The sequence below is a fragment of the Nannospalax galili genome, unplaced genomic scaffold (assembly GCF_000622305.1).
Source record: "Nannospalax galili isolate Female #2095 unplaced genomic scaffold, S.galili_v1.0 scaffold636, whole genome shotgun sequence".
Lineage (NCBI taxonomy): Eukaryota > Metazoa > Chordata > Mammalia > Rodentia > Spalacidae > Nannospalax > Nannospalax galili.
Genome location: NW_008338112.1, coordinates 992,336 through 1,010,669, shown reverse-complemented (window position 1 = coordinate 1,010,669; position 18,334 = coordinate 992,336). Strand labels below are relative to the sequence as shown.

Below are 18,334 nucleotides of genomic sequence, written 5' to 3'. Positions count from 1 at the left end.
CACTCATGGTCATGTCCTTGTGCGCACACACACACACACACACACACACACACACACACAATAAATAAATAAATAAATGTAAAAAAATCAAAAACTAGTTTCATATGGTATAGTTATCCCAGAATTCTACTTTCAAGTTATAAAATTCTAAATTATAGTCCTAAACTTTGTTTTAACTATGAATTACCAATACAGAAAATCATATGCTGTTACTGATAAAAATATGCTGTTGAAATTAGAGTCACAGTTCACCTAACAATGTCACGGTTTTCAGTAGACCACAACGTTGATCCCATAAGCTTACATTACAGCAACCTTAGTTTGTGTAAGTACACTCTGTTGTGTTCACATAAAGACAAGCACGTCTAAAGGCTCATCCCACAGAGTCTGCTCCATTATTAATGGGTACATGACATATATTAAAGATAACCTTATATGTACTTAATACTTCTTTCTATAACAAAAGGGGTATCCTATTTCATTGTGACTCCAACAAGAATGCCGCCCTTCCATTTTTTAGCACATATTTTTTAATGCTTGTCCACACTAAAAAATTAACCAAAATATTCAAGATTCTATTTTCATGTTTTGACCAACACCACCCAAAAATGTGCATTGAGTATTCTGGTAGAAGATCACACAAAAATCAACATTGAAGCACTACAGACACATGGCTTCTGATGTCACAGACAAAAGTCAGCAGTCACATTTTTGCTCCATGTGGTAACTTCTGAGTTCATTCTATGTGCTGCTACTCAAACGCCATAAGATCATTATCACATGAAGCTAACAGTGAAATTGCACTCCTTTCTCAATAATTGTCACTATTTAAGATGTGGAAGTTGATTTGAATGTAGGGGCACAGTGCCTTCTCAGTATATCACGTCAGTAATTCTAAACAAGGTATAACTTTCTTTATCAAATAAAGATGCCATAGTAATTCTGCGTAAAATGTGTTTGTTGATGGTTTTCCTGTGCTCAGTATTTCCATCAATGGGTAACGAAGTATTTACTTATGATACATACTTATGGAGGCGGGGTTGTGTGCAATGAAATTTCCAGGCAAATCTTTTTTCTCTCATTATTCTGTATGTTATTGAAATGTTCTTACTATACACATACTCAAATTGCATCATATCCACTTCCCTTCTTGCCCATCAAGAAATTAAAACTTCTTTATGGGTGCATAGTCTGATACAATGCTTATAAAATATAATCTTTCCTTTTATGTAGCCTAACCAATTACAAAACTATAGAAACAAATGAACAATGACTCAAAGCTCACGACTGTAACATAAGTGGCATATTGCTAAAAGCAGTTATTGAAGTTTTTTGTATATTTACCTAGTTATCAACACTAATGAACATCTAGTCGATTCAGCTAAGTAAACAATCATTGAACATAAAAGCCAGAAATGGATCTTGAAAGCCACCTGGAAAGCACTGTAAAATTAATGATGACTAAAAGTAAGATCCAGGCCAGGTGGCAGAGTCGAAGACAGGGACTCCCCTGCTTCCTGTACCAATAAACAAGGCAGAAAATGAAACATGCTGTAAAAAACACAACTTCATTGTCCTGGAGATGTGTCTATCACAGCATCCTGTAGGTAGGAGCTCTTGTTAGGCCATCACATGGCAGGTACCCAAAGGGAAGATCTGGAAGAATATCTACATAGCCTCAAGTTACACATTCACTGAGATATGTCACTAAGCATCAGCTATTACCAATACAAAAGTAGACTGAAAGGTTTTCTGAAATATATATATAGTCATGTGATCACTGTCAGAAAATGCCTGATTTTGCAGTGTCTGTTCATAAACCTGCTGAGTTTGCCTGTGAGGCCACAGATACAGAAGCCTACTGCATTTACATTAACCGTATACAAGACAGATGTGCCCTACCGAGTTGTACAAATAAATCACAAATACTTCCAAATACTAAAGAGTGTGGCTTGCAGAGTTAAAGATTTTAAAGTAGTTTATGTAAATAGCTAAAATGAATGTGCTAAGGCAGAAAGTGTTTGGGATATACAACCAAATAATCTTCTATATTATTTTTTAAAATACAAAGGTCACTTTCTCAAAGAGATCTAAAAATTAACTTTACCACAACACTCTTGGTGACTAAATTGGGCAATAAGTAGGATATTCAGCCTAAGGAATGTTGTCTCCTAGCAACCACAAGAATGAGAACCAGAAATATACAAAGGCTACTTCAAAAGTCTTCAACACCATAAGTTCAAAGATCAAAGCTCTAAAATTTAAAGGTTTATTCCTTTTATAAGCTTTTCCAAATAAAAAAATATTTTCCCTATCATAAAATGCCCAAAGTGAGTCTCCATAGTTACAAGCCATTCTTTCATGGTCTAAGTATGTTACCAAAAAAATTTTTGGAAAAAATATAATCACACAATATTCCTTATTGTTAAGTTCAGTAAAACTGTTAAAACTCAATACACATGAAATTGGAACTCTGAGTTATCGGGGCTTTACTGTTGATTTAAATTCCACTTTTATTAAAGAACAATAGAGATCCTGGAGGGCTGATGAAAGTTGGTTATTTGGAATTGCAAAGCAGTATCAGCTTAAGGAGGCTCTGCTGTATATAAAACCATGATTACATTTCATAAAAGATGGTGTGATCCAATACAGAAAGAAACCTACTGATTCTAAATGTTGTTAAATAGGCATAAGGTTGAGAGAAATTGTGGGCTGTTTCAAATGTTTACAGAATGCAATGACCTTAGACATTTTTGGTCTGCACACACCCACAAAAATAAACACATCAGTTACCATTCTACCTCTTCTTAAGAATGACAATTACTGAAAGAGATGGATTATACAAAGGTTGGTGGATTAAAATAGACAATGGTGTGACTGTGTTTTGCTGTCACATAAAATTAAATTCTGAGACCAGGTTTTTGGTTTTTTGGTTTTGTTTTTTGTTTTTTTTTGAGACCAGGTTTTTAACCCAAAGAGGCAACTGCAGAATTTCCAGCTGTTGTGCACTTTGTTCTTTAAATAAAGATCCTTACTTCCATGAGAAAACATGGCTGTACATCTATATCTTAAAAAGGAAAATAAGAATGCCAATTTCTTAAATAATACAAACGATGCTCTACTCTCTTAACCTAAATATTTGCATAGACGGACTAGCCTACATAATTTATAAGCCATCCCAATGTACTCCTTTGATTAAATGCCATTGTTTTTCTTCCAAAAAGTAATTCTATAAATTATTATTTAACCAAGAACATTTTATATATATAAAAAAATCTGTGCAATTGGTCTGAAGGCTGTGGGTTATTATTTCTTTAAATCTATGTATGTGGAATCCCTATGCTTTTAAAACCAAAATAACCAAAAATTAATTCTCAAATGTCAAATGCACATGTAGAAATGCAAACATTATGGTAAACAAAGACCATATATATACATATATATATATATATATATTATGTTCTAATATTATCTGAGTGTACTTTAAATTAACCATTTTCAATTTTAGCCCTATATAACTGTTCTCACCTGAGGTTTGTGTGTATAAGGTCACCTGAGGTTTGTGTGTGTATAAGGATCTTAGAAAAAGATAATGACATCTTAAATATTATATTTTTGTGAATCTTAATGTATTTTGTAGACATTTGTGGTTTTGTTTTAATTGGTTTTAGTTCTGTAATTGCATTTTATAAAAAAATTACTTTAAAATACACTTTTTAAACTTTTAAAAAAATTTATTTAATAACCACATGATTAGAAGAAGCATTTCATTACAGCTTTAACATATTCATTAACAATTACCAGAGCAAAGATACATCTCTTTCAAAAGTGGCTGTAATTTTTTAGGTGCACAGTTGAATTAATACAGTTATACAATATTGAATTCAGTGTAAACCCTGTAAGACATAAAATTGAATGAGTTTTTAGCCTTTAAAGAAGATCTCCATTTCATTTTAAAATATGCTGTTTCCTAGATTTTTTACATTAAAATTAATTTCTTTACTGGTACAATTAAATTTTAAGTCCTGAGAAGAAAACAGAGAAAGGGAGAATGATGCTGGGCATCTGGCGCCCCATCTCCAGCCCACGCACACCACTGTGTTCTGTGTCCAGTCATTTTTGATGCTGGGCATCTGGCGCCCTGTCCCCAGCCCACGCACACCACTGTGTTCTGTGTCCAGTCATTTTTAATGCTACTAACACTTAGATGTTTGCACATGTGTCTTTAATCTCTATGTATCTGATTATTACTAGTCACAGTCAGTTACACTCGGATCCTTAGGACCTGAGTATGGATATAAAGTCATCAGGCAGATTTCACTGGTAATGTTTATCACCTCTACTATTTAACATGAAGTAAATTTTAATGCTTCCTCCTTAAATATGTCTTTTTTATTAATTTGTTGATTTTCCTGTGTGTGTATCATACAGAACATCCCACACAGTCTTATTCATCTATATACCCACTTCCCAAATGGCACCCTCCTATAAGCCTCCCCCCTCCCACACACTGGAGCCCATATACTCTGTCATCCCTGTTACTGTCCACTGTGTTGTTGGCACCCCTAGCCATTCCCCAGTGCTTGTCCATCTGCTGAATCTAGCCAACTTATCTAGAGATCCTTGTTTCAGGAAGATTAGCTGCTAGACAATGTGAGAGGTAAACAATGCCTAGTTTTAGAAAACAAGAGAGAACCATATTAGACCAACAACCTACTGACAAATTACACATACTACCAGATCAAAGAATATATGTCTAGGCAACGTTTATCTGAGAGAGTTTGGTCTTTGCCAAGCTCTATCTACACGGCACATGGTAATTAAAAGTACCAGGCTGGTGGAACTAACCTTCTTGGATGTTTAACAGCCATACTATGAGGCCTATACTAATTTGGACAGAGGGACATAAAGGACAGTTTTTGCTCCTTTCCTTCCTAGGTTGACTAAGTTCCAGGGGCCTATGAGCATCTCCCAAAATGTCCTGTAATTGTGGTGAGTCACCTGTCCTCTTGATCAAGGAGGCCATGGAGACCCCACCAGATGGATGTGAACCAGTGTCCAGTCTACAAAGAGGAAGGTCAACAGAGAGGAAACATTTCCTCCATGCTTCCAAGCGAAGCCAGCCATGGTGGAGCAGGACCTTTGACTTATCTTCACATAGATGGAACTGGTAAAAGAAGGGAGCCACGGGCTCCTCCCAAGCCCATGTGACCCCTGAGGAACAGATCTTCAAACAAGCTTAGCAGTAAAAATAAATTGGTTCATCTGAGCCAATTTTAGAGTCTTAAACACCCAAAAGGAAAGTATAACCAAAGATTAACAGGGTCAATACAATTTTTTAAGAGTCTATATGTATAGCTGATGGCTACATAACAAGCAACAATGCCAGACAGGAGATACCTTCCTTTGAGTTGTTGGCCAGGGTGGCCCAAAAGAGTCCCAGACAGTAACCCAGCATAGAACTGGGAAAATGAACAGCAGACCCCAATCTTATCTAAATGAATATTGACAACTGATTGCTGCTAGATGAGGAACAGCTGCAATTCCTAAAATACATTTTTTAAATCACCATCTTCCCAGGACATGGGCTGAATGAACAAATTATTTTATGCCTAGATATTTCAAGCTATGCTTAATTTTATTCTACATATTACTTATACAAGTTTTTTCCACTGTGTGGGCTTGAATCAGATGGACATCTCCAATGCCATGTCATAGGTATTTAGTTGCTGATTTGGTAAAAAGCGGTTTCTTAGAAGGCAGAAGGGGGCTACCAACACACAGAGAGTGGCCCTCACATCTATGTGAGGAAGCCCCTGTCTCTCCTTCATTTTCTGTCATCTATCACAGTCACACTTTGCTGAACCCTCTTGCTCCCCCTTTGACAACAGTGGTGCTCCTACCTGTGGTGGCACATGGCGGTAGCTTGACAAAGGCTCACACTAGTCTGGCTTATCAGTGCAGCTTGTTTAAAATCCTGAAATGATTTTATAAATTCTTGTTAATTTTTCCATGTATTTTCTTAAATTCCTTCTAACTTTAACCCCACATTAAATATATAGATATATATGCGCAGAAGTATTAAAACAAGACATATTCTTAAAACTTCATTTTTAGTTCATAGCATCACGTCTAATGAGAATGGATGGAGCGAACCCATCTTCCGAATCTCTCAGAATCTTGTGTTACTTGCCTCCACATTAAGAATGGGGACTTTCCTGTGGTGCTTCCCTGCAGTGTGCAACAAAGAGTCTCATTGACTTCATTGTTTATACCCCATCTACACCACCAGACACTTCCTTGCCCAGACAGGAAGGAAACTCCCCTGGAAAGAACCTTTGGAATTCTTTGGCTTTACAGCTGAGTACCCATTCCAGTAAGAGGGCGTAGTTAAGACTGCTTCTACTTTTGGAATCGCACTTCTGGATCCAGAAGCCTCCCTGATGTGGAGGAGTGGAAACTCTAACCCTAGCATGTGAGGTTGCAAAGAAAGCTGAAATGAACCTGGATGGCCCTGGGGAACACTTTTAAAGAACTGGATTGCAGAGTCTGTAAGAGATCCTGCCAACATGGCCCAGGACACTCTCCATATTTTGGTGTCTTAGCCACCAAAGACAATGACTGACACTTGTACACTTCTCAAAGTCCTACAAAAGCATTTTGCAACATGAAAGAAAATGGGAACAATACTAAATCTGAATTAGTACTTAGATACTTATAAACTAAATGCTGTGTTCATAAGCGATGCACTATGTAGATACCAACTGGTTTTAATGATTGCTGTGATGTGGGGAGCATCCAGAACCTATAAAGGAAACAAAAACAGCATCTTCTCCTCAGGGGATAGTCAGCAGGAATCTTCATGGGCAGCTTTGAGTGTTACTTCACTTAACTTAGCTAGACAGTAGGGAGACTGTACCTTCTTCCAGAATAGCAAAAAGGAATTCCTTCCGACTTGCTTCATAAAAGTGACCAGCACACTCCTGCCCCAAAGACACTGCCCAACCAGAGAAGCAGGACCTTAAACAATAGTTTTTTCCGTCTTCCTCCCATAAACTCTCACTGACTGAGAAGAAGAGCCTGCCTGTCTTAGGGGGTGAAATGAGTTTTCTGCCATTACTAGGGGTAAAAGATTGGGTAGCAAGGGCAAACTGAGCCACTTGGAGACCATACGGGAGAAGCAGCATCACCACAGACCAATCTTATTATAAGCACAGCATAGCAAATTTTTATACTAAATGCAAACATTTGGATGGAAATAGGAAATCTACTGTCTAATCAAATGCAATTTAATCAAGTATAATTTAATCAAGCCATCTATCAAATATCTCTTTCTGTGTCTGAGCATTCTTATGCATCTCCTCTGGGAACTTGCTTCATGATATGACTTCTGTCTTCTATATCTCCGTCTCACTGACCCAGTTTGCCATGCCTTCCTCTCAACACTCCCTGCCCTAGAAATGATGAATGGCCATATCTTTCCAGTTCTTGTCACCACCAATCTCCCTGAAGTGGAGTTAACACTGTCTCCACATGCAAATTCTGCCAACATATTACTTATTTTAGTAAGACCATCATTATTTTACAATTTGTTAACTGGACCTAAAGACACTTCTTTTTGTTTGTTCATTCTTACCCAAGTAATTCATTACATGGTAAGTAGCATCTAAGGAAACTATAAAATTAACATGCCAAACAGCGATCCCCTGTTCCACTTCACCTTACTCCTAGCCCTACCCTTTAAAGCGGTTACCTTTACACCTTACTCTGGTGTTTACCTTCAAATTCCTAAATAACATGGATATGATATCGTATTTACATCTATTCACTTCTTACACAGAATAGAGTTTAGCTGTCTTATGCCACCACTCCACACTGCCCCCCCACCATCATCCTTATGCATCTATGATAACTTGTTTCTTTGGGTAACAATTTTATATGCGTTAAATGTCTGATTCTTGATCTAAGACTGTCCATTCACATTTAAATTTAAGGCATCAAACTCTAGAATAGTAGTGTGCAATAGCTAAACATCATGTCTATACTAACTTTAACTTTTAGTAAATCATTTTGTTCCTTTACTCTCATCTGGTAGGTTTTCAGGAAGGGAAAAGCATATAAACCAATGCTCCACTCCAACATTAACCTCTCAATGCCAGTCTAAAGCCATCCTGATCATGTGTTTTGGCGAAGGTCAAACAATTGTCCACTAAGCTGATGTGCTTTCAGGGCTCACCTCACTTAACTGGTTAATCAAGCTGACCCAGAAAACTTTTTTCCATGAGTGGGTTTTATGACTGTGTCTTGTTCTTCATCTGATCTCTTATTACTCACTGTTGTACCCTTTGCTGTTTCTCTCTGTCTGCATAATTTTTATGTTTTTTATTTAATTCTAATGGTGTTTTCATCTTACACAAAGGTCATTATTTTGTTTTTATATTTTTCAACATATATCGTCTAGTCTTTTATTTACTATCTATATCATTATATTTAGTGTGTTTTTTATACTCAGAATATACTAGCTCTTTTTCAAAACTCCAATTTGATATTCTCATTCTTTTGTTTAGTATCTTTTTACCATGTCCATTTAATATACCTATTGACACCTGATTTTGATCTAATTTTATTTGTTTTTTGCTGTTCTTTTCTCTGTGTGTTGCTCTGTCTTCTTTCCAATTTTATTTTGAGGTCTTCTAATATTTTAATACCTATTTTCAATTGTCCAGTTTCTTTCTGACTGAAGAGATCACATTTGAGCAGAAACTTCAACAAAAGGAGGGCATGGACCACACATAGATCAGTGGAAGTGATGCCCACACAGGAATGGCTTGTGCACTGGCCCTGGGCAGGAAGGGAGCCAGGCATTGCAAGGGAAGGCCAAAGTGGAATGCCTAGGGTGGAGGGAGGAAGACTGACAGAGGTCAGAGGTGAGCATCGATCAAAGTAGGGCCATGGTTGACAATGGTCAGGATCAGATTTTATTCAGAGTGGGATGGAAAGTCATCGAAGGTCTTGAACAGAGAGTAGCTTGATCTACTTTGTGTATTTTAAGCAGTCTCGCTGGCTGCTGTATGAACAGTGGAAAGCACAGGGCAAGCGTGAAGCAGAAAGGCCCATGGTATGCTTCTGCAGTAGACTAAGGGAGAGGGGATTCTGTTCTCAGATCTGACTTCAGATCTGGCCTAGCATTTCCTGGTTGACAAGAAGATAGCATTGCCAATTATGAGATTTGCTTTAGTTCAGAATTTGCCTCCGTGACGGAGTGAACTAAACTTGCTAATGGGTCAGATGTGCAGTGAGGAAAGAGAGGAGTCAAGAGTAATTCTCACTTGGCTCACTTGATTCAACTCCTCCAACTGCCTTAATCTCTCTCTTGTCTTCATGTCCCAATCTTGTCTGAAAGACTATAGCATTTACAATCAAGTGAGATCTGAGTTCAGACCTTGTCCCAGTACTTACTGGTTCAAAGACCTTAGTTAACTTCTTTTGAAGATTAGTTTCCTCTTCTCTAGGCTACAATTATAAATTTTGCCTCACTGTCAAAGTTGGGATGTAGCAAGAAAATACTTCACTATATAAAGTTACATAGATTTAACAAAGACATAAAACTACCATTATTAAACTGAAAATTGCTATTTCATTTTTACCTTGTTTCTTAATTTTAATTCCAAAGATTACTGTCAAATAAATAATAAAATTTAAAAATGAGAATTATGAATTCTATTCATTCTATAATGTAATAAATCTCAAGCTGCTTGTTTCTTTTTAATACGCCTACATAAAGTTCAATTCTAAATACTTGTTTCTACCAACTTAAAAGGCTGTTCGCAGTAGCTCATTCTGCAGAGCTATGTCCTGCCCTGTTTGAAACTGATTCAGTGACACATTTTCAACAGGGAACAGGGAAACAGTGAATTGGAAAGAGCACTGCAGAGCCGGGTAAATGATGTACATGTCATTTTATTTGTCAGACACCTGAGCTTTATGTGTAACAGCCTTGATTAATTATTTTTAATATTTTTAGCTTATTATTTTTATTTTGTGTGTATGTGTGTATTGCCTGCATGTAGGTAAGTGCACCTGTGCTGTTCAATGCCTTCAGAGGACAGAAAAGGCTGTCGGATTTCCTGGAACTGGAGCTACAGACAGTTGCTAGCTGTCATGTGGGTGCTGGGATTAGAACCTGGGTCATCTGCAAGAACAGCGTTCTTAACCTGTGGGCCATCTCTCCAGTCCCAATTAAATTTTTTTTTAACAAATTTGCCATTCAGCTATAATAAAAGTGAAGTAAAAAGTACTTGGATTTTGTAAAAGTTATTTTAAGTATTCCAAGTATTTCAATCCAGTACTTGCTAAAGCTGTCACTCATTCATACTGCCATTAGGTAGCAATGAACACTTGTTCACAGATTTTCAAGAGGATGTTCAAAGTCAAGTGGGTTCATTTCCCCATGCCCACAGGAAGGCTCACCTCCAATGCAAAGCCATAGTGCTCTTGTTCAGTGTAGATGAGTCCACGGTTAATGTAGCTATTTAATGTTATAGTTTCTGCAGCTTCAAGCAGCAGCACAATTCCATAATCTCTTAGTGCCTAAGAATAAAATAATCACATATAAACAAGATGCAGTCTTTTAGGTCCTTACTTCATGGCCCTAAGACTGTGTTTATATCCAAAATGGGATATCAGAATTGGTTCTATAATCTAATTTATAATTTGGGTTAAAAATAATTAAATGCAAGATTTGAAGGGCCACATTAGCTACAGATTCTGGAGAGTGCTGCTTTTAACTAAGTGGCTCTCATGTGCTTGAAGTTCACATGCTGTTACTCACCCACACATGCTCTTGGGGATTGGAAGGACTGGAAGGAAGGGATGTAGCACGCCATGTAACACCCTCTCCCCACTTCATCCTTCCTCTCAGAGGAGAAGCAGTGCCTACTATGTAAAATTTAAATTATATTTAGTGTTTTCTTGCCTTCCTCACTGAAACCTAAACTCTATGAGGTCAGTGTTTATTTAATTTGTTCATATTGTGAATCTGGTGGCAAGCACCCTGCCTTCATGTGAGAGGCATTACAAGCAAGTTTTAATTAAATGAACAATTCAGAAATGAGTCATAATAAAACCAGAGAATAAGCACTTGTAGGAAATCTAAATTTTCTAATAGGTATACTCATTCTTTTGTTTGTTTTGAGACATGGTCTCCCTGTCTCCACAGCTAACCTGGAACTTGCTGTGGAGACCAGGCTGGCCCAGACCTCAGGGAGATCTGCCTGCCTCTGCCTCCCAAGAGCCAGGATTAAAGGCCTGCACCACTAGGCCCTGTGGACTCACTGTTTTTAAAGACAGCCATCTACGCTGAAAGAATGAAGACTCGAAGCGCATCTTTACTTTGATCTTTTTCTCATTGAATAGGCAAAGCTTTACTGATCCCTACTTTGCAGTAAGCACTAGAGGCACCTCAAACGGGTGAATTCTTCATTTTTTTTTCTAGTGAATATGTTGTTCAAAACATGCCACATGATTTGATCAGAAGAGTCAACTTTTATATGCCTATATTATCTGCTAACTGAACATGGCAAATAAATAGGAGGTCACTTTCTGCTTATAACCCTGCTCCCATTTCCTGATTGGGCAATTGTGTCTACAGACACTGTGTAATTAGAGATACTATGTGTATACTGTAGAATAAAAATAAGCACTGCGAGGCCTATAAAAATAATTAGTAACACTTAAAAAATCATCTACAGTGTTGTCACACATTATCTGACTTCTTCCACAGACTCACAGAATGGAAAGCCTGTAAGATATCCTAGAGATCTACTGGGCAACTGAACATGCGACATGGGATGAAAAAAGTTCTAGGAAGTAAGGTTCCCTGAAGATAATGAGGGTGAGTGGTACAGATGGGCAGACTGCAGGGCTTTTCTCTTCTGTTGTGTTTTGTTTTATTGTTTCTTGAGACAGGGTCATGTCATGTAGCTCTAGCTGTTTGCTTTGTAGCACGTGTTGGCCTTGAATTCATACTTGTACCTCAGATGAAATTATAGGCATGCACCACTACCCCGAGCCTAAAAGGTTCTGATTAATAGGGTGAGAGCCTTGGCATCCTCTGGATTTGCACCATAAGCTGCTATTTCTACCTTTTGAGTTTGGGGAAAGTTACTTAATGTGAAGCCTGTCTCCTCAGCTATAAAACAGGGATATTAAATTTTCAATACATTGTTTGAGTCCGTTGACAAATGTTGCAGAAAGTGAGGTCAAAATTAGTGTGTAAAATACACCATACTACAAATCCCTCCCCCACATGTTTCCAAGACCAACATGGAGCAGAGCATGTGCAGAAAAGGTAGGCACTGTACAAATACTCCAATTGCCTGGTTCTGGCATCATAGAACCTTTGATCTTTCTCCCTTTAAAGTATCCGTTTTCCTTGTCTCTGTCCAAATTCTTGTTCAGGGACACAAGAACCTGGAAATTACTGTGGTGCCCATCAGATCTCAATCTCTACCTGTAATAGAAGTGCCTTGATTATATATTGATAAAAAGCATTTAGCCCAGTGCCTGTCACACACTAAGCCACAAATAAGAGGGAAATGCTATTGTTTTTATTAATATAGAATGGTGGAATCAAAACCCATCTTGTTGAGCTTTTGAGAAACTATATCCTTGGAGATGCCTAAGCATGGCATACAGAAAGGTGCTTAGTCCTTTACAAAGGCACTTAAGGATGTGGACCCAGAAAGAAACCTGTTGTCAGGAGCAGAAATGTAAATTCTGTAACAGAGTACATGAACAAGGTGGAATTGCTTTAGAATATGATTATTGAATAATCTCTAAGAATTATGAAATTGTATGAAATTATGAAATGTGTGAAATTATGATTTGTGAAATGAACTTAGGAATAGAAAGTTAGGCATGTTAGCTAGTGATAAGCTCCCGGGCGATCAACCAACCAGACACCTGCTTATCGAACTACTTGACAGCCGCTTATCGAGAGACTACGTCAGCAGTGACGTCAAACTCTCAATATAAGCAGAGGCTCAGAGGCCAGTCCTCAGAGCTCATCTGACTGAGGAAAGAACTACTGCCCACAGATCCTCTTTCCACCTCCAGACCGGACCGTGTAGGGTCTCTGAACTCTTCCCATCACGGAGGCCAAAGAGACATGGCACCATCGAACCTACATCAACCACAAGCTACACTCACCACTGGAACTTGTGACTGGTGAGGTCCCTGGGAGAGATAACAACAGGCGGAGTAGAGCTTATGATTGAACTAAACTGCTAAATTGATAACTACCCAAACTGGCTTGCTGGTGACTGCATTATATATCATGTTCATTATTCTTGTGCCAATAAATATCAAAACCTATTTGCATGGCTCCTCATACTCTGTTGCTATAGGGGACAGCAAGGACTAAAATACTCTTAACTCATATCCTCTAGTCCTGCTCACAACACCTATGAATGCTCTGCAGGTCTCTACTCCCAGTGTTACTTGGATGAGTTTTTCCAACCTTTCCCTACTTTCATTTCTGTGTCTTAGAATGAGCAGATGAAATGCTTTGGGGTCCTGAAACCTTTGTCACTATTTTGGTGTCACTTTAATCAGATTGGTCAGCATATTCTTCATTAACCAGGAAGTGGCTCTTCTACACAACTAAGATAACAAAATGTGGGGATTCTTCCCTTGCTAGGCCCTTTGTTTTAAGCCTCTGGGTTACCTTCAGGCAAGATGTGGGGAGAGTCTTCAAAGATACCTGCTTTGCAGGTAACTGATAAATGATCCTTAATTAGCTCTTTGGATCTTAACAGAGGCCTTGTTAAAAAAAATGTCATTCATTTGTCGACAGTTCTAAAGGAAACCAAACTTGCCAGTTTGGTTGCCAGAAATTTTGCATCCTCCAGGGTGGAAAGGAGTTTTCTCAAAGTCTTCCTTTGGCTTCTAATTTTCTAGATGCTTTGAGCACACTTAGGTGAGTTTTAGAGAGACTAAGGAATGTGTTCACACAGAACAGAAGGAATGTGAAGTATTTTAAAGGAATGCTCCATTGTGGTGGAAGGGGCAGAAATTAAGAGACACAGGGACACAACACAGAGAACCTCAGATGAGCTGATCACACTGAGAAATTTTCATTGAAATCAACCACATTGACAAAGGCTGAAACAACAGGGGCAAGATTAGAAAAATAAATGAGTTTGATGGAGAAATAGGGTTGCTGTAGCAGCCTTTAAAACACAGACAAATGCAGGCCCAGGGTCCTGCAGGTGGAGCCCATCACTCTGTACTCCCTGATACTTCACAGTCTCAGACTATATCAAAGAATGTGTCCACGAACTGCTCTGGTTCAGGTTCAAATCATAAAGCCATATTGCTAGCAACCACTGCTATAAAATCCCATACAGCAGTGTATCAGTAGAACATTTACTCAAGTGATGCTTGAAAACTATATTGTAATGAGCCTTTCAATGCACATGTGTGCATGATAAAATGAATTGACAGTACAGAAACTGGCTAAAAAAGAAAAAAAAAAAAAAAAAACTAAAAAAACTGGCTAAAAAAAAAAAAAAAAAAAAAAAGACAACAGCACTAGCAAAGAAACCAATATTGTCTTAAAGAATTCTTTGTAGTTTCTCAAGTTTCAGTTCTCAAAGTTATAGCAGAAGTGAGAAAATACAGCTGCTTTAAACATGTTTACAAATGCTTTAACATGCTGTTTGTTAAATATTTTTACTGATTGCTTATTGAACTCAAGAAGCCATTGAATACATGTTGTTTCTTAAATGCTTTGAACCTTCAAAGATTGTTGAAACAGGGAATGATAGAAATTAATTATATCTTGTTTAGTAAAATGTAACTAACATGGTTACTTACCATCTCAAGTTCCCTTATTTTGGTGTAACACAGTGCTCTGTTATAAAATGCTATATAACTGTTCTTGTCCATGTTGATAGCTGTAGTCAAGTCTGTAATAGCGAGCTTATAACTCTAAAAGAAAAAAAACATAATTGAATGAGAATAGTCATAATAGACTGAAGTTTGTGAGATAAATCTGTGAACTTATCAGTTACTGAAGCATTCATTTGACAATTCATTGAGTCATCTGTGAAATTAACACACTCAAGCTAATCTTTCATAGAGTTCATTAAGAAGATCCTGTTAAGAATTCTTCTAGTTACTTTCACCTACAAATAAAGTTAGAGATGTCAGTAGCTTCGGCTTAGACAATTATTACCAATTTTGTTATACGGAATGAAAAATATCATGCTGATTATAAAACAAACAGGCAACCTGCTTTCCTCTGGCAAATGCTGCCAACTCCTGTCAGTCTGTCTGTCCTATCCTATAATCACGGCTCCCTCCACTCTCATTCACATCTCATCCTCTCTCATTCTCCTCTGACACTTCACAGCATCCATTTCTGTACATAGTAATTTTCATGAAATTAGCACATAATGCGAGGTCTCGCCTTTGCTTTAAGATGTTATTTGCACAATATTGCACATGAAACAGTTACAAAGAAAGGCCAAAAAAGAAAAGTGAAACAATGTGTCCACACAGCACCAGGTATAAGGGCACTGCTCACAGCCTTTAACCCAGGGATTTTTGCTCAGAAAGCTCGAGCAATGATTTTGTTCTCACCATATATAACTGCATTATTTAAAATAAGTAGTAAAAATATGAAACGGTTCAATTTCCAACATCACGAAAATAAAAAATAAATTATAGTGGAATGTATGCATTCTTCAAAGATTATTAAAGCAGGGAATAACACAAATTATATAAATAACATAATCAATGTCACATATTATCATGAAAATTTTAAAAAAGACTAAATGAAAGTACTAAGTTTTCAGGAATTGTAATTTTTTGTCAGGATAATCATTCTTTATTCTCTTCTGTAATTTCCAAATTGCCTACAATTAATATTTACTACTTTCTTAAATAAAAATGAATGTTACCCAAAATGTAAAGTCAGAAGTAATATTACTCTTTTGTGAAAAACAATGAAGTGATACATGGTAAGGAAGTGTTCTCTGTAGTCTGGTGCATGCCACAGTGCTTCTCCTATCACATATCAAAAGTAAAAAATAGGAAGTGAGTCCCTAGTCAGCAATGAGAGAGTCTGTCAACTGTAAAGCTAAGCAAACCAGGCAGGAATTGGCCTACCTTGTTGTAGTATTTCAGAACTCCTCTGCAGATGTAGGCATGCACACTCTCAGGATAAAGTCTGATGGCCTCGTTACAATTCAAAATTGCTTTGGAGTATCTGCCCTTTAAACCATAATAGGCTACTCGGCTTAAATATGACTTTTCAGAGAAAGATAAAAGCAGGAATAGATGTTTTAGTAAAATCATCAGTTCTACCAGAATGTATGGAACGTCAAACAAATCTATGAAACTCAGAGACAGTAGTAAACTAGATTTTTCCCATTTTCTTTTATTAAAAAAAACTTAAATGTAGAGAATAATTGGAAAAGTTTATAAGGATCACCCCTACACCTACCATCTGTATTCACTAATTAGGAATATATTTATCTATTTTTCCCTAAACTATTGGAAAACAAGTTGTGAGTATCATAGTTCTTTACCCTGTGTCCTCCAGTAAGAGTCTCCTGTGAAAAAGGCATTGCCTACATAACCACACTGCCTTTATAGATCTAGAAAGATCAGTACTAATTCCCTAAAATTATTTAGCATTTAGTCAACTCAAGTGATCAAGATCCAGTCAAGTTTCACCTACTAAATTTTGTGTTGTCTCTGAAATCTTTCAGAAGACAAAAATCTATGAGACACCAAGGCAAGAAATTAATAAAATGATTTGACCTATTTTTATTTATGCCTATGGGTACTTCGCCTGAATGTATGCAAGTGCACCCATGTCACACAATGCCTGCAGAGGCCACAAGGGAGAGTCAGATCCCCTGAAACTGGACTTTCAGATGGTTGTTAGCCACCATATTGGTTATGGGAACAGTCAGTACTCTTAACTACTGAGCCAGGAGACTTAAGAATTCCAGAACTGGCCAAATGAAGAGAGTAAGAATAAGTTTCTGTGAGGCACATAGTCTTAAGTGACACATCTCAATACAACCTCTACACATAGGATGAATGAATCTCTCAGCTCTCACCAGAGAAGTTTCCTTATGCGGCAGATGATGACTAACACAGAAACCCACAGTTGACCAAGAGGCCAATCCCTGAGTAGGACAGCTGTTTCGTACCTCTGCCTACCAAGGCTCAGGGATCATTGGGGGAAGGAGGTGGAGAGACTGTAAGATCCAAAGGGGGTAAGTGAACACAAAGAAACAGAGTCTTCCAGGAAACTGGTCAGTTACTTATATGGTGCAGTGGTGACAGCATGCACAAGTCCCCGGTAAGCTCAAACCAGATAAAACCCACTACAGACATGGAGAAGTGAACAAGAAATCCCAACCAAACCTAAGGAACTTTTGGCAACTGATGTCTCCTGGGAAAAGGAGAGTCAGTTTCTTCCAGGGATGGGACTCTTAGTGTGGATAGACCCACACTAAAGGATATTTGGGGACACAAATCAGACTATAGGTCATATTATATATACATAAGAAAGTATATTAAATTGGGCAGAGGGAAGTGGGGAGGTGTGGATTCAGGATCTAAATAGCTTCAAACTGTGTCTGTATGAAAAACCATAAACATTCATTTAAAAAATAAAATAAATTAATAAATTTAACATGCAAATTAAAATTACTAACAGATAAATTAATGTATTAGAAATATTTATATACATCACAATTCATAAAATACCTTTACAAATATAATGCTCCTGTTGAAAATAATACTTTTATTTCAAAGAGAAATATAGATACTTGCATTATCAAAATATGGTTATTTCCAGGCTGGGGAGATGGCTCAGCAGTTAAGAGCACTGGGTACTCTTGTAGAAAACCAGGGTTTGATTCCCAGCACCCGCATGGCAGTTAATTACCATCCATAACACCAGTTCCAAGGGAATTCAATGCTCTCTTCAGACCTCCATGGGCATTGCATGATACAGGGTAGTACACTTACATACATGCAGGGAATATACTCATACACATAAAATAAAAATAATAAAATATTTTTTAATTTTTTATTTATTATCTTCATTTTATGAGTATATTGTCTGTATGTATGTGAGTGCACCCATGTTGTGCAATGCCACAGAGATCAGAAAAAGGCTTCGGATTCTCCTGGAACTGGAGTTAAGGATGGTTCATAGCCACCATGTGGGTGCTGGGAATTGAACCCGGGTCCTCTGCAAGAGCAGTCAGTGCTCTTAACCACTGAGCCATCTCTCCAGCCCCCTGAA

At 37.5% G+C, this 18,334-nt stretch overlaps 1 protein-coding gene across 1 annotated transcript in view; it reads right to left on the bottom strand.

Moving 5' to 3' along the window:
• Ttc6 (tetratricopeptide repeat domain 6) overlaps positions 1-18,334 on the bottom strand; it is a 247,768-nt gene that overhangs the window by 10,654 nt on the left and 218,780 nt on the right. Inside the window, exons 23-26 of the mRNA XM_017798103.1 lie at positions 16,174-16,314; positions 14,878-14,991; positions 10,471-10,590; positions 5,904-5,977 (exon numbers count right to left, since the gene is read on the bottom strand). Of these exons, the coding sequence (XP_017653592.1) occupies positions 5,904-5,977; positions 10,471-10,590; positions 14,878-14,991; positions 16,174-16,314 (449 nt within the window). The remainder of the gene's footprint in view (positions 1-5,903; positions 5,978-10,470; positions 10,591-14,877; positions 14,992-16,173; positions 16,315-18,334) is intronic.